Source organism: Mesoplodon mirus (genome assembly GCF_964341445.2).
Source record: "Mesoplodon mirus genome assembly, chromosome: 3".
Classification (NCBI taxonomy): domain Eukaryota; kingdom Metazoa; phylum Chordata; class Mammalia; order Artiodactyla; family Ziphiidae; genus Mesoplodon; species Mesoplodon mirus.
The window spans coordinates 40,278,925-40,294,724 of record NC_138978.1 but is presented as its reverse complement, the minus strand read 5'-3'; the positions used below and the strand labels follow the sequence as shown (position 1 = coordinate 40,294,724).

The 15,800-nt window shown below is 38.9% G+C and overlaps 1 protein-coding gene across 2 annotated transcripts in view; it reads left to right on the top strand.

Moving 5' to 3' along the window:
• EIF2B3 (eukaryotic translation initiation factor 2B subunit gamma) overlaps positions 1-15,800 on the top strand; it is a 148,276-nt gene that overhangs the window by 93,341 nt on the left and 39,135 nt on the right. For both annotated transcript variants that reach the window (XM_082613349.1, XM_082613348.1), the window contains exon 6: positions 5,587-5,676. In XM_082613349.1, coding sequence (XP_082469475.1) covers positions 5,587-5,676 — 90 coding nt within the window. The remainder of the gene's footprint in view (positions 1-5,586; positions 5,677-15,800) is intronic.

Below are 15,800 nucleotides of genomic sequence, written 5' to 3'. Positions count from 1 at the left end.
GGCCCCCTGCACTGGGAGTGTGGAGTCTTACCCACTGGACCACTGGGGAAGTCCCTATAGTAATTTTTTAAAAAACAGAAAAAGCAAATCTATAGAGATAGGAGGCAGATTAGTGATTGTCTGAAACTGAGAGTGAGGGGATTTATTGGTTGCAAACAGTCATGTGAGATTTTATTTAGGTGATAGAAATGTTCTATAACTGGATTGTGGTGATAGTTGTACAGCTCTGTAAATTTTCTAAAACTCGTTCAATTGTACACCTAAAACAGGTGAATTTTATGGTATATAAATTATACATCAATAAAGCTGTTTAAAAAAGACACTCCAACAAAGCAACCAGCCAAATTTAGAACATGGAGTGTTCTACAAGACAGGTAATCCGCTCTCTCTAATCATATGACTTGTCAGGGGAATAAGGAAGGGGAACTTTTTTTTTTTTTTTTTTTTTGGCTGCGTTGAGTCTTAGTTGCTACACGCAGGCTTTCTGTAGTTGCGGCAAGCAGGGGCTACTCTTCATTGTGGTGCGCGGGCTACTCATTGCGGTGGCTTCTCTTGTTGTGGAGCACAGGCTCTAGGCAAGCAGGCTCTAGAGCACAGGCTCAGTAGTTGTGGCTCACGGACTTAGTTGCTCTGTGGCATGTGGGATCTTCTCGGACCAGGACTCAAACCCATGTCCTCTGCATTGGCAGGCGGATTCTTAACCACTGTGCCACTAGGGAAGTCCCAGGAAGGGAAACTTTTTAAAAATGAAATTGCCAAATACATTGTGAGGCTTTGATTGAATCCTGATTCAGACAGACTAACTGTGAAAAGACAAATTTGAATTTGGATTGGATATTAGATGACATTATGAAGTCGTTGATAATTTTATTAGGTGTAATAATGACGTAGTGATTATATTTCAGAGTCCTTATCAGTTGGAACTGCATACTACACATACTGCAATATTCACAGTAAAATGACATTATGTCTGGAATATGCTTTAAAATACTATATTAGTTTGCTGTAACAAAGCGCCATAAACTGGGTGGCCTAGAACAACAGAAGTTTGTTGTCTTAACAGTTCTTGAGGCTAGAAATCTGAAATCAAGGTATTGGCAGGGTTGGTTCCTTCTGAGGTCTATGAGGGAGAATCTGTTCCACCCGTCTCTCCTAACTTCTGGTAACCTCAGGCATCCTTGGCTTATAGATAGCATTCTCCTCGTGTCTTTATATTGTCTTCACTCTAAGCATGTCTGTCTCTGTGTTCAGATTTCCCCTTTTTAAGGGTACTGTACTAGTCATACTGTATTAGGGGCACTCTAATGACCTAACCTTAACTTGATCATCTACAGATGTCATATTTCCAAATAAGGTCATATTCACAGGTACTATAGGTTAGGACTTCAACATCTTTTGGGGGGACACAATTTAACCCATAATAAATACTACAGCAAAAAATTTTTAAAGATTAGAAAATGTTGATAATTGTTGAAACTACTTGATGTGCACATGGGAATTTATTATGTTTTTCTCTTATTTTGTGTATGTTTGAATTTTTCCATGATAAAAATTTAAGAAATGTGTGTGTGAAAGCAGAGACTTAAATTGATATTTGTACACTCATGTTCATAGCAGCATTATTCACAATAACCAAAAAGTGGAAGCAACTCAAGTATCCATAGACAGATGAATTGATAAAGAAAATGTGGTACATACATACAATGAAATAATATCCAGAGTTCAAAAGGAAGGAAATTTTGACACATGCTCCAATATAGATAAATTGTAAAGACGTTATGTTAAGTGAAATAAGCCAGTCACAAGGACACACAAATATTGTATGCTTCTTCTTGTATGAGATTCCTAGGGTAGTCAGAATCATAAAGACATAAAGTAGAATGGTGGTTGCAAGGGGCTAGGAGGAAGAAGGGAATGGGGAGTTAGTATTTAATGGGTACAGAATTTCAACTGGGAAAGATGAAAAAGTGCTGGAGATGGATGTTGGTAACAGTTGCATTACAATGTGAATGTAGTTAATGCCACAGAACTGTACACTTGAAAATGGTTAAAATAGTAAATTATACAGACCAGCTAAGGACTTTTATGAAGATACTTTAAAAGCCATTGATCTTTGCAGTTAAACAGTAAATGCTTATCCTTGCATCTTTCCCAATATTTATTTCATGTATACATTCCTCATTTATTCTAAAATAATATTATTAATAATTGTTATAATTAATACCTATTGGTTTTGTTCCTTGCTTTAAAAATTGGTATTCCTGGGCTTCCCTGGTGGTGCAGTGGTTGAGAGTCCACCTGCCGATGCAGGGGACACGGGTTCGTGCCCCGGTCCAGGAAGATCCCACATGCCGCAGAGCGGCTGGGCCCGTGAGCCATGGCTGCTGAGCCTGCATGTCCGGAGCCTATGCTCCGCAACGGGAGAGGCCACAACAGTGAGAGGCCCGCGTACCGCAAAAAAAAAAAAAAAAATTGGTATTCCTGTTTTTAAGATCATAAAAAGATGCTTGATTTCCCTTAAATTTTAAACATTACAAATTAAAATTCTAAAATATACAACTTACTATTTTTAAAATAGGTCTATAAAAATAATCCTAATGGCTTATATTGTCCTAGGTTTTCTAGACTTTTAAATTTTTGTCCATTATTTGTTCTGCTTTTCTAAGATCTTTTCTTCTCCACTCTCCTTTTTTTATAATAGACCTTTTTGAAAGCATTTTTAAAATTCTTTTTATGTTAGATGAAGAGAAGAAAAAGCTTCTTAGGAAGCTTTTCAAAGATCCTATAGACTTTGAAGATTAAAAATTTTATACCATTCCTCTGAGTTTTCATCACTGAAAGGATTCCCACAAATTTTTCATATATATATATTATTTTTATTGTAATAAGCTTTTTCTATGGTTGGCAACTTGTTTTAAATTATTTTTTTGAACATAAAATTATAACTATTTCTAAATGTCTTATCATTTCCATTTACTGATTTCTTACTTTATTTTATACAAATCCAAAACATCTTCCTGGCCCAGAGCAATCAACCAGTTACCCAGATCTTGCCGGTGCCTCTTTGAGGTTTTTTGGTATTGTTTATTTTGTTTTCTTTTAAAATATCAATTCTTATTTCTAATACCATTTAAAAACAATTAAATGGGGGCTTCCCTGGTGGTGCAGTGGTTAAGAATCTGCCTGCCAGTGCAGGCGACATGAGTTCAAGCCCTGTTCCAGGAAGATCCCACATGCCTCGGAGCAACTAGGCCCGTGCACCACAACTACTGAACCTGTGCTCTAGAGCCCGCGAGCCACAACTACTGAGCCCACATGCCACAACTACTGAAGCCTGCATGCCTAGAGCCCATGCCCCACAACAAGAGAAGGCAACACAATGAGAAGCTCACGCACCGCAACGAAGAGTAGCCCCCACTTGCCACAACCAGAGAAAAGCCCGCGCATAGCAGCAAAGACCCAACACAGCCAAAAATAAAATAAATAAAATTTATTTAAAAAATAAATAAATAAATGGGAAAAAATAAAATAAGGAAACAACTTTTTTGGCAACTTAAATGACATTGATCTCCCGGTCCCAAGATTCACATTCAATACAAATTTAATGCGAAAGAAAAAAAATCTCTGAATTGCCCGTCTCTGTTCCTTCATTGTATTCCAGATTTGTAGCTAAATCTCTAGCTTTGATTATACCAGGTAAATTTTTGGAAATTTTTTTTAATGCAAGAACTTTCTGGTTTTACCTACTTTATGTGATGAGAGTAAAAAGCTGAAAAATAGTTTATAAACTGTAAAATGCTGTATGAATGTTAGTGCCATATGAGCTAGGGATTGGTAACAGTTTAGATGATTACTCAAACTTTTTTTTTTTTTTTTTTGCGGTACGCGGGCCTCTCACTGTTGTGGCCTCTCCCATTGCGGGGCACAGGCTCCGGACACGCAGGCTCAGCGGCCATGGCTCACGGGCCTAGCCGCTCCGCCACATGTGGGATCTTCCTGGACCAGGACATGAACCCGTGTCCCCTGCATCGGCAGGCGGACTCTCAACTATTGCGCCACCAGGGAAGCCCCAAACTTTTAAGTTATTCCTTTCCCAGGTATATGATACAAGTTGACTTCAGCTATAAATATGAGAATAATATATCTACTTCATGAGGTAGTTGCAAGGACGAAATAATTTAAGTAGAGTATGTTGAATGATTCAAGGAATTTGTAAACCAAGGAACTGAACAGGAGAGTTCAACTTTCTAGATTGGTTAGATCAAGGGATAGAATTATCAGGGTGTGAACTTCAGATGAAACCCAGGCACCACAAGGCAAGTAACCACATTCACATTTGCAAAATTCTATTTCCTGATGAATTTCTTAGAACTCAATACTCTCAGGAAGTTAGAATTGGGATGTATCTTCTACTTTCTTCTTCATCCTCATTGTATACATTAATTGGCTTAGTGGGATTGTGTAGGTTATGGGTGTGAGATCCGAAATCTGACTCTTCTCTTGCTCTTTTGGAAGCATTTTGTTCCCCCTTCTTCCAAAAGAGTGGAAGCCCAGGGTGGTGTACCTTAATCTATTTGATAAATTACTTCTAGGGTATCTAGATCCCATGAGAATAGTTTTCCTTAAGACTATGAGCCAGTCAAAGCAGAGTAACACAAGAGTAGAAGAAAGATGACAACCAGGCAACTATGACTGGAATTGCCATTTTTCCACCCTACTCCTCCCCTCCTCTCCTTCAGCTATCTTTTATTTATTTTATTAAATAAAATGACCTTGAACATTATATTATAAGCATGACATTTCTTAAGGCTGAAACCAAAGATGGCAGACTAAATAGCAACTAGGCAAATGCCTTAATTTGACCTAATTTATTCATGTATTTGTCTATTCAACAACTATCTATTAAATATTTATTCTGTGTGAGGTACAACGCTAAGTGCTAAGACTATAAAAATAAATCTCTGCCCTCAGGGAACTTTTATTAGTCTAGTGGGAAAGAGCATAAGTAAGTAAGCTGTTACTTTACTGTATGGTAAGTTATCTAGTAGAGATGGGCACCAAGTGTTGTGGGAATACAAATTTGGGTTGTCAGGGAAGGTTTTCTAGAGGGAGTATACCTGAGGAGAGCCCTAATGAGTAATTAAGAGTCGGGACTTAGAAAGTATTCATAGAATTTTACTTCATCTTCTATGAACATGGAGTAATACATGCCAAATACTAGAGGAAAGCATGGCTAAAGTATGGCCTGCAGGAAGTGGGGCAGTTGGAGTAGAAGCAGGAAAATGTTAGTTACAAGAATTGTGGGTAGGAATTTGTAGTAAAATAGAAGAATGACTTGTCAATGATTTGATGGCTCACAAATTTTCAATGTCTTTGGCAGCCTGAAGGCCTCATAAAGTGTGAGATAGGGCTTATATAAAGAGAAAACCTTTTCTGTGGTAGGATCAGAGCCGATATCCACCTTCTTGGTCTTCCCAGAGTGGGGTGTAGGCAGCATGGCTCTCACCCTTATTAACTTTCTAATGCCTACTACCTAATAATAGGATAGAACTCATGTGACCCTCTTCTCTCTTATTCTTTTCGCAGGCACCCTAGAATACGTTTCCACACAGGCCTTGTGGATGCCCATCTCTACTGCTTGAAAAAATACGTTGTGGACTTCCTAATGGAAAATAAGTAAGAAGGAGGGGCATAGAGTCAAACCTACAGCACTTAAGCTACCTTATGACTTAATTAACAGTTTTAAACCTTGACAATAACCAGTTATATAAATAACACAGTTTGTTATAGAAATGAATTCATGTTACAGCATACTGTTATTTCATCTGTACCAGAGTCTCCTGCTTGTATTTTGGGGACCTGTGCTATGATAAACCAGTAATTTATTTTTATAAAACTAATAGTATCTTATGAAGCATCTCTCTGCAGTTTCAGGCTCTTCTTCCTTCCTTCTGCAAGGGTGAGCTCCTCAGCTCTGGTGCTATTTGTCTGCAAGCAAATGTCCTTTCCCTAGGCAATTATCCTATAGATGGGCCCTCTTAGCAAAGGGCCAGACACTTACCCAAGAGGAAGAAAGAAAGAAGAACAAGTTTTCCTCCAATTTTGGAAAAGTCCTTCACATCGAATAAAGTTTCGTGAATGTAGAGAAACAAAATTTGGTACTTTCCCTGATTTTGCTTTGATAACAGAACTGTGGGCCTTAAATACTTCCCAGAGACTGTGTCTGGCAGATCATAGGATGTGGATTTCCAGAGAGAAAACTTCCTTTTGTGGTTAATCTCAAGGATTTTTGATAGGAAATTCAACTAGAGTCCTCAGAGGAACAGGAAGGAAAAGATTTAATAACTGCATGGTTAAGAAGAGGAGCAGCTAGTCTTCCTTGATGGCTGCTGGATAAGTTTCTGCCTTGAATAGTACTGGTAGACTGGAAAGCAATCAGGCTGGTACCGCAGCAGCAAGTTCCCTCAGACCAGCTGGGGAAGGGAGTCTGAGAACCTGAGTTTAAGTGCTAAGCATGCACTTAAAGTCAGGAATATTAAGGGGATATATACAGGAATATTAAGGGGAAGAGGAATTGTTCCTCCATGCCCAGTATAATATTTCTTGCAGCATCCTAACCCTCACCTGCCTACAACACCTGCTAAACCACTAAAGAAAGGCCCATGTAGAGCCAATGGTGAAACAAATCATCTGGACTCCTAGAAAGCTTTCCCAGGGATTATTGTTTCTCTATTTTTTCCACCAGGACAGTATTGCCCTGCTCCCCTCTGATTTATTATTCTGTTTTTCATTCAATCAACACATATTTATTAAGCACCTGTTAGGAGGCAGGCATTGTGCTAGATCAACTGTGGGATCCATGGTGAATAAGCAGACATGGACCCTGCCCTCATGGAACTTACAGCCTTAGCTCCACAGTGGATTGTAGAGACTTTTCTTTTTAAATAGCAAGGAAATTGCTACCAGGATTAGAGTGATCCAGGACCCGTTTTCCACATACCAGTGTAGGCTATCCATACTATAAAAATGAAGTTAACTCTTTGCCATTAAAGGTTTATTATTTATTTATTTATTTTGTATTTATTTGGTTGCTCTGGGTCTTAGTTTCAGCTCGTGGGCTCCTTAGTTGCAGCTCACCCACTCCTTAGTTGTGGCAGGAAGGCTCCTTAGTTGTGGCACGTGAACTCTTAGTTGCAGCATGCATGTGGGATCTAGTTCCCTGACCAGGGATGGAACCCGGGCCCCCTGCATTGGGAGCGCAGAGTCTTAGCCACTGCGCCACCAGGGAAGTCCCTAAAGGGTTTATTTTTTATGCCCAAATGAAAATGAAGTCCTGTGAAATAGGTCCTGCCCTTGACATGCTGAGAGGGGATACAATAGTGGTAGAGATCATGATTTTTTTAAAAATTATTTTCCTATGGCAAATTTCACACAAATACAAAAGTAGAGAAAGTGATGTAATGAACTCCCATGTATCCATCACACAGCTTCAATAGTCACCAATTCATGGCCAATCTTTTTTTATATTTGCTACCGCCAATCTTGCTAGTGTCACACCGGATTATTTTAAAGCAAGTCATTATAATATAATTTCGTCTGTAATTATTTCAGTTGTAATTATCTATAAATATTTCAGTATATATCCCTAAAACATAAACAAATACCTCAATATTACTATCACACTTCAAAAAAAAAATCTAACAGTACTTCCTTAACACTACCAAATGGGATTGTAGCTTTTGGTGTCTGGATATGCAGACTGTTTTGCAACAAAGCTAACCTCATCCTGGCTGCTGTAGCTCATTTGGCCACCACCAGTTAGCAGCTCCCACACCTGACAAGTGTAGTACAGTGGTGTTCCTTGAGGACAAGCCTAAATTTGGTGATTCTGTGGCTCCAGCCCAGAAGCTCTGCCAAATGGGGCTTTCCCAGAGCTTGCTGTGATAAAGAATTATACAGAGCCTCAGCTCCACTACCTCCCCATCTCAAGGTCTGTTAAAGAGACCCTTATCTCTTCTTCGCACCATCTACCCTTTACCTCTTCGAGTTGTTGGGATTAAAGGCATTATATTGAAAATTGGTAAATTTCAATATAGAATTAGGAAAAGTATAAAGGCACAGCAGGACAAATTAGAATGGTACTTGAGGGAGATTCTTTATTCCTGGCTGGAATAGTGGAGGTTATGTCTCAAAGCTTTGAGAGATGGGATTGAACAGGTTGGTGGGAGCAGTGTGTACAAGGCCTTAACAGCTGAGCAGGGAGTTACAGGTCTTTAAACAGAATAGTCCCATATGGAATGAGCAACGATTCAACCTGGCAGGGGAACATAGACTATTCCGAATGGGAAAGAGACTCTTTCAAGGTAAGTAAGAGGCATTTATAGTAATCTGACTATGAGGACTCCTTTAGGGATGGAAAGGAAAAAGTAAACCTAGGAGACATAGCTTCAAGGAAGGACTGCTTTAGCAATCCTTTGTTTCACCTATGAAAATTAACATTCTGCCCTGTATATTTTTCTAGTTGTCTACATGTTAATGTCTTCCACCCAAATTCCTTGACACTAGATACCTACCTGGATTGGTAAGGCATTCAGTATATGCTTGGTGAATGGAAGGAAAGGAGATGTGGTGACAGTTTAGACAGCAGAAGTAATTTTGTACATCAATAGTTAGAGAAGAGACGAGTATTTCTGCAGTTGACTAAGTAGAAAAGCTACAGGGAAAGCTGTGGAGAAAAGAAAACTTATACTGTCTTTGACAAGAGAAGTTTAGTAAGTGAGCTTTGTGACCCTGGACAGGTGTCTACCTTTCTGTACCCCACTTTCCTCATCTGGGACACATTGTACCTGACACATGGTGGTTGTGAAAAATACTTGTAAAGAGCTTAGAGCAGCAGTTGGTGCATAGGAAGAACTTTTAATTGATCACCTACTGTGTTGCTAGATGCTAAAGATAAAAAGATGGAGTTTCTGCCTTCAAGTTGCTCACAGTTTAGAGAGAGAGGGACAGGTTAACTTATTACAATAAAATGTGCTAAGTAGTATGAGAGTATAGTAGAGTTGCATAATAGTATACTAGAAGCACAAGGGAATTTGGGGGGAATGATGGAAGTACTCTGTATCTTGATTTGCAGTAGTGATTACAGTAGTATACATTTGACAAAACTCATTGAACTGTATGTTTAAAGTAGGTACATCTTCTTATATGTAAGTTAAATTTACCAAAAAAATTGATTTTAAGAGTTTAACAAATGAATTGGACTTACCACAATTTTTTAAAATTCAAAGCAACAGGGGCTTCCCTGGTGGCACAGTGGTTGAGAGTCCACCTGCCGATACAGGGGACACGGGTTCGTGCCCCGGTCTGGGAAGATCCCACGTGCTGCGGAGCGGCTAGGCCCGTGAGCCATGGCCACTGAGCCTGTGCGTCCAGAGCCTGTGCTCCACAACGGGAGAGGCCACAACAGGGAGAGGCCCGCGTACCGCAAAAAAAAAAAAAAAAAAAATTCAAAGCAACAGACATTTAATATATACCTAAATATATTCTAACTGCTGTGTTGGGGGCTGAGGATACCAAGATGAATACAAAGTCTTATAGGCCATTGTCTCTGTAACCTTGAGAAAATTACATTATGAAACAAGAGGAAAAAAAAAAAAAATCCAGAGATCCCCAGGCTTAATAAATGGGAAAAGGGCACCTCAGGCAGCAGGAGTGTCATGACGGCTGGAAGATGTTCCAGCAGCAGTGGGAGGGAGGGAGGGATTGAATGGTTTTTGAGCTGAACTAACATCAGTGGTTCAGATTAACTTTAGTGGCAAAATCCATCACTAAAACTGGGCAGAAATTAATAAGGTAATGTATCTCAATATTGATTTTTAGCTAACAGTCCATCATTTCTCAACTGGCTTAATATAGCATTCTCCTTGGTAGTCTTCTGCCTCCAGGCTCTCCCCTTTTAATCCATCCTCCACAAAACTACCAGAGGACTTTCTAAATTGCAAATCTGACTGCATCATTATTTGGTGACTAGCATTACCACGTCCCAACATTTACCAGTTGAAGTAATTAATGCATGGGCCCAGGAGTAGTGCCTGGGGTAATAAGGATGAGGCAGGAGTTTCCTTAGGGATGCCACTGTTTGGCTTGGATGCTGATATCTTTTGCTGAATGTCTGCTAGTCTACATGTGCATTAAGGCACTTAGCTTCATCAGTATGTGATCTTAGAACTAACTCAAGCTTTCTAAGTATCAAATAAATCTTAGAAGCCATTTAAAAAAAAAAGAGGATTGGTAAGTTTGACTAATAACAAGTTTTTAAATTCTGTATTGTGGGGGGAAAACAAAACTGAATAAACATAGTGTAAAAGTAAACAACAAAAGTGGGGGGAGGGGATATTTGCAATACCAGGATAACCCAAACACTAGTTTCCTCACATTACAAAGAGCACTTTAAAATCAATAAGGAAAAGACTAATGACTCAAGAGAAAAATGGGTAAAAGTTATAGGTAGTTGGTTCATAGAAAAAGCTAGTACACATATGAAAAGATGCCTACTCTTATAAATAAAAATGCATGTTAAACAGTTTTAGAATACTGTCTTTATTGTATGGCAAAGGTTTTTAAATTTTGTGATGAAGCTAGTAAAGCTGTGGGGAAATTTTCTTACACTGTTTTACATAAACTTTTTTAGGGTAGTTGATGATACCTATCAACACTTAAAATTATATACTCTTTGACTAAGCACTTCCTCCCCGAAGAATCTATCCCACAGAAATATTTACTTAAGAGTATGGAAATATTCATTGCAAAATGTTCTTTGCAACATCCTTCATAACAGGGAAAAGTTATAACAATTTAAACAGGGTAATTAATTATATTATTGTGCAACTGTTAAAAAGAATGAAGTATAACTCTGTGTGGTGATAAAGGAAAGATTTCCAAGATATATTTACTAAAAAAAGCAAGTTGCAGTATTAGCGTGTATTTTCAGTATAATATTCTATTTTTTGTTTTAAAGAAATAAGAAGATATACATATATATGCTTTAGAAGGTCTTTTTATCCATTTCTGAATGCAGTATGACAGATGGATGTTCCAAAGACTGTCTTGAAATTTTTAATTCAAAAATGTCTTGGATTGGGCTCCCCTGGTGGTACAGTGGTTGGGAGTCCACCTGCCGATGCAGGGGACGTGGGTTCGTGCCCCGGTCTGGGAAGATCCCACATGCCGCGGAGCGGCTGGACCCGTGAGCCATAGCCGTTGAGCCTGCGCGTCCGGAGCCTGTGCTCCGCAACGGGAGAGGCCAAAACAGTGAGAGGCCCGCGTACCGCAAAAAAAAAAAAAAAAAAAAAATGTCTTGGATTTTATGTCCAGAGCCAGAGCAGAGCTTAGACTGAGTATTGTCACTGTGATGCTCTTGATGCTGAGTGGTGAGCTAAAAGTTTCTCCTCTTTTACAGTGTTATCTGATCTAAGCCTAAGGAAGCTGGCCTCTTAGGAACTTTTTGTTTGGCTTAGCAGGAGTTGCTCCAAAAGGAGAGTGGTCCTGTAGAGAACTGAAGCAATATGCTGGCTCTCTGAGCTGAAGCCCGGAGAGATAGGCAGTTCATACCAGAATTAGTCCTGGTTTCCTTTACCACAGAAACCCAGAAAACATTGTCTTTCTCTCCCTTTTCCTAACCTGCTAGACCTGCTAGCTGTTTAAGAGACCTAGAGGAAATTAATCTTCTTAAAAGGAAGAATTAAAGCTGAATACTTCCTTCCTGTTCAGAAAAACCCAAAGTTATAATTAACCTCTTGTAATGTTTGAACCCAATCCATCTGTGTAGGACATACAGTCTTAGGGTTTGGCCTTCAGAGCACCAACCATGTACCAGATACTATTCTGGGTACTTTTCACACTTCATTCAGTCCTTAAAATAGTTCTCTCATTTAGGTATTATCTTCATATTTATAGAAGAGGGAAATGAGGCTTAAAGTCATTTGCTCAATGTCATACAGTCAGCACCCCGACAAAATCAGCCACTGTTGATGAATTGATTGCTAGCAACATCTACCACGTATCTCAGATGTCTCTGTGTTACAGACACACACACCTGCACACATACCTGGGGGGGTAAGAGAGTAGTCACAGCTTCCTAGTCTTAGCTACACAGGGATGCAGAGGAGTACAGATGGGCCCCACAAACTAAAGTCAGGAATTGGGGATAGGCAACCATGTTACAAGGTCAGAATCAGGGTGATAATTAAAGCCACACGCGAGATGACATTATAGACTGGCTAGAAACCTGTGAGTCGGCGTAGGAAAGCAGAGAAAAGAGACAGAGATGAGAGACCATGGGAGATAGGTAGGAACCTTGGTTCCTTACTGTTCAGTTCAAGCATCCATGACTTAGCTCTACTTGGTTTCTTGTCCTTAGATGTCCTAGAGATTGCATGAAGTATCCTTTACTTAAATAACAGAACAAAATTAAGCTAAGAATTTGTGGTTTACATAACCTTCTAACCAGAGCTATTATGTGGTAGCTGTGTACTGACATCTGAAGATGTAGATGCTACCAAGATTAAACTAGGGTAGTCTCCTCTGGACTTCTTGGTTACACTCATTTTGATCTCTGGGAGTTCTGGAAATAACTTGCTGCTGAAAAAGGGACAAAGGCCTAGCAACACATTGTATTGACTTATAGTTAACTTAAATATAAGCCCCCCAGCTGAGCCTTGCCTAAGCTATCATAGGCGACCATGGGCCAGATTATGGTAGGAAAGATAACCTTTTTAAAGAAGACTTTTAAACTAGCATAATATTTATAATTAAAGCACTCCTAGGAAGAAGAATCATATGGAACCAGAAAGTCTAAAGCCAGAAGAAAAGATGTATTTAGTTTGGTGAGGATTTAAAAATAATTTCCCTATAAGTATAATGCTTAACTGGTATGCTTGCCTTCTTTCTTCCTTCTCTGACAAATTCTTAAATATCCATTAAAGCTTACCTAGATATTACTCCTTTAGGAAGTTTTTTCTCAATTTTTTTTCCCTTCACCCCCTTAGAATACCTTGCTCTGTGCTACCATAGTATTCTGTGCTTATCTCCATTAGGCATGAGATCATTCTCTCTTCTGATCTTGTATAATCTTCAATTATTACATGCATCCTATTAAACTGAATTTGCATGTCTGTTTTTTCTACTTTTTTGAACCCCTTGAGGACAAAAACCAACTCTGATTCATCTTGTGACACACAGTAGATGCTCAGTAAATATAAAGGCAGCCAAACCATCAACTTCATATGAAGGCATGGATTTACCTGTTTTGTTTCACTGTCATATCCCCACTGTCTAGAATATGCCTGGCACATTTTGGGTACTCAGTGAATAAATTCAAATGAATAAAATGTTAGTTGAATTGCTGTAAGCCTAAGCAGTCTCTCCAGCCTGTAGGATCTGAACCTGTTTTTCTTTCTCAAGACATATGCACCAACACTGAAAATTTATTCTTATAGAAGCTTTTAGTATTTTTGTTAAAAAGGGGAAAAGGATATCACAGAATACTGTATACCAAATACTTTATTCTAAAGTCAGTACCTTTTAATCTAAAACAATTCCCTGTTTACTCTTCCAGATTATATCTGTTTTCTTTGAAGGAAAAAAAAAACTGAAAATAAAGCATAGGGTTAACGCAGCAATCACCTTTTCTTCCCAATTACAGCTCTGCTGAGAGAAGAGGCAAGAAAACCCAAGCCCTTAGTATTCTCCTCTGCAGACTTGAGTTCCAGGCCCTATAAAAGTAGGTTTTCTGTTCTACCTCTTTGCTAACTAATATTTTGAAAGACTGACTTGAAATGGAAGACATTTAGAGAATTTTAAGTCTCTTTTGATTTGCTTACAAAGACAGAAAAGCCAGAATGCAAAAGTAGCTAAATTTTTCCATTTGCCGTGGACATAATTTTTAGACTTCCCCTGAAAACTTATAGCCATGAGGAGGACCTGATCACAGATCAAGGCAAAATGCTAAAAATAACAGATTTAAGCAGAATTAAACTAAAACATGTGTTTTTTCAAACGTTGGATTTTTAATGCTAGTAATATTAATAATACAGAAACGTATTTAGAGTTCATTACATTTCCAAATCAGGAAAGCTCTGCTTCCTATCTCCAAAAATCTGAAGGAAAAATTATTGCCAGCTGTCTGGCCTAGAGGGATTACACTCAATCATTCACACAGTCACTCATTCGTTTATTCAAATAAATATTTATTTAGCACTGACTAAATGTTTACTGGTAGAGAGACAGTAAGCAGAAAATTTTAAATCCTGTAGAAAGTGCTGTGGTTGCAGAAAACATGGGATACTAGTTAATATAGTATAGTGGAGAGAGTCATAGGCTTTGAGATAGATGTGGAGTAAGTTTCCACTCTCCCAGTTATAAAAGCTGTGTTAACCTTAAGCAAGATAACTAACCTTTCTAAGCCTTGATTTCCTCACTTATAAAATGAGGACCATAATACCTACCATGAGGATTGCTGTAAGAATTTGAGATATGTGTATTAATTTCCTAGCATGGAACTCGCACATGATATGGATTCAAAAACAATACATACAGACCTACTAGAGAATGGACTTGAGGATACGGGGAGGGGGAAGGGTAAGCTGGGACAAAGTGAGAGAGTGGCATGGACATGTATACACTACCAAATGTAAAATAGATAGCTAGTGGGAAGCAGCCGCATAGCACAGGGAGATCAGCTTGGTGCTTTGTGACCACCTAGAGGGGTGGGATAGGGAGGGTGGGAGGGAGGGAGATGCAAGAGGGAAGAGATATGGGGACATATGTATATATATAACTGATTCACTTTGTTATAAAGCAGAAACTGACACACCATTGTAAAGCAATTATATTCTAATAAAGATGTTAAAAAAATACATATAATTGTCTTTGCTCTGAGAGTACGGAAACCTACAAGTGTTATGAAAGCCTTCCAAGGAGAGATGATATTTGGGAGCAGTCTTATGGCTCCATAAATTTTCACAAAGTTAACACTCCCTTGTAACTACTATTCAAGTCAAAAAATAGAACATTAGCCAGTTTCCAGACGCTCCCTTCAAGCAACTATCCCCCCAACACACAAAAGTAACCACTATCTTGAGCATTAAATAAATTTAAGAAGATAAGACCAGATTTATACTTTAGAAAAATCACTGTGCCTGCAACACAGAGGGTGGATTGAAGGAAAAAGAGACATGTTCAGATTGTGCTTTAGAAAGGGTGTTCCGTCTGTAATACAAAGGATAGATTTCAAGAGGTAAGACTGGAGGAAGAGAAACCAATTAAAAGCAGCTGAATGAATCCAGGCAAATGACAGTGGCTTATACTAGGCAGTAGCGGTAGAGGTGGAGAGTTGACAGTTTTGAAAGATTTGGCGGATAAAAATCAGCAGTGTTTGGTGACTGGCTGTATATGAGGAGTGGAGGAAGGAGGAGGAGTCAAGATGATTACCACATATCTGGCTTGGGTGACTAAATGAATCTCCATATCACTAAGCAAGGTAATCAGTGTTTGGGGTTGCGGGGGAAGTATGTTTGGGAGAAAGATGATGGGTTCAGTTTTAGACATTGTGTTTAAGGTACCTATGGGTCATCTAAATGGTGGCAGAGTCCATCAGGCAGTTGAAAATGTGAGACTAAAGAAGAGAGGTCTTGGCTATGGGTCTACATTTGGGAATGAGCTGCAAAGAAGCCACCAAGTGATCTATCTCAGGGAGACAAATAGCATGAGAAAAATACAGGCAAAAAGAACAATCCTGAGAA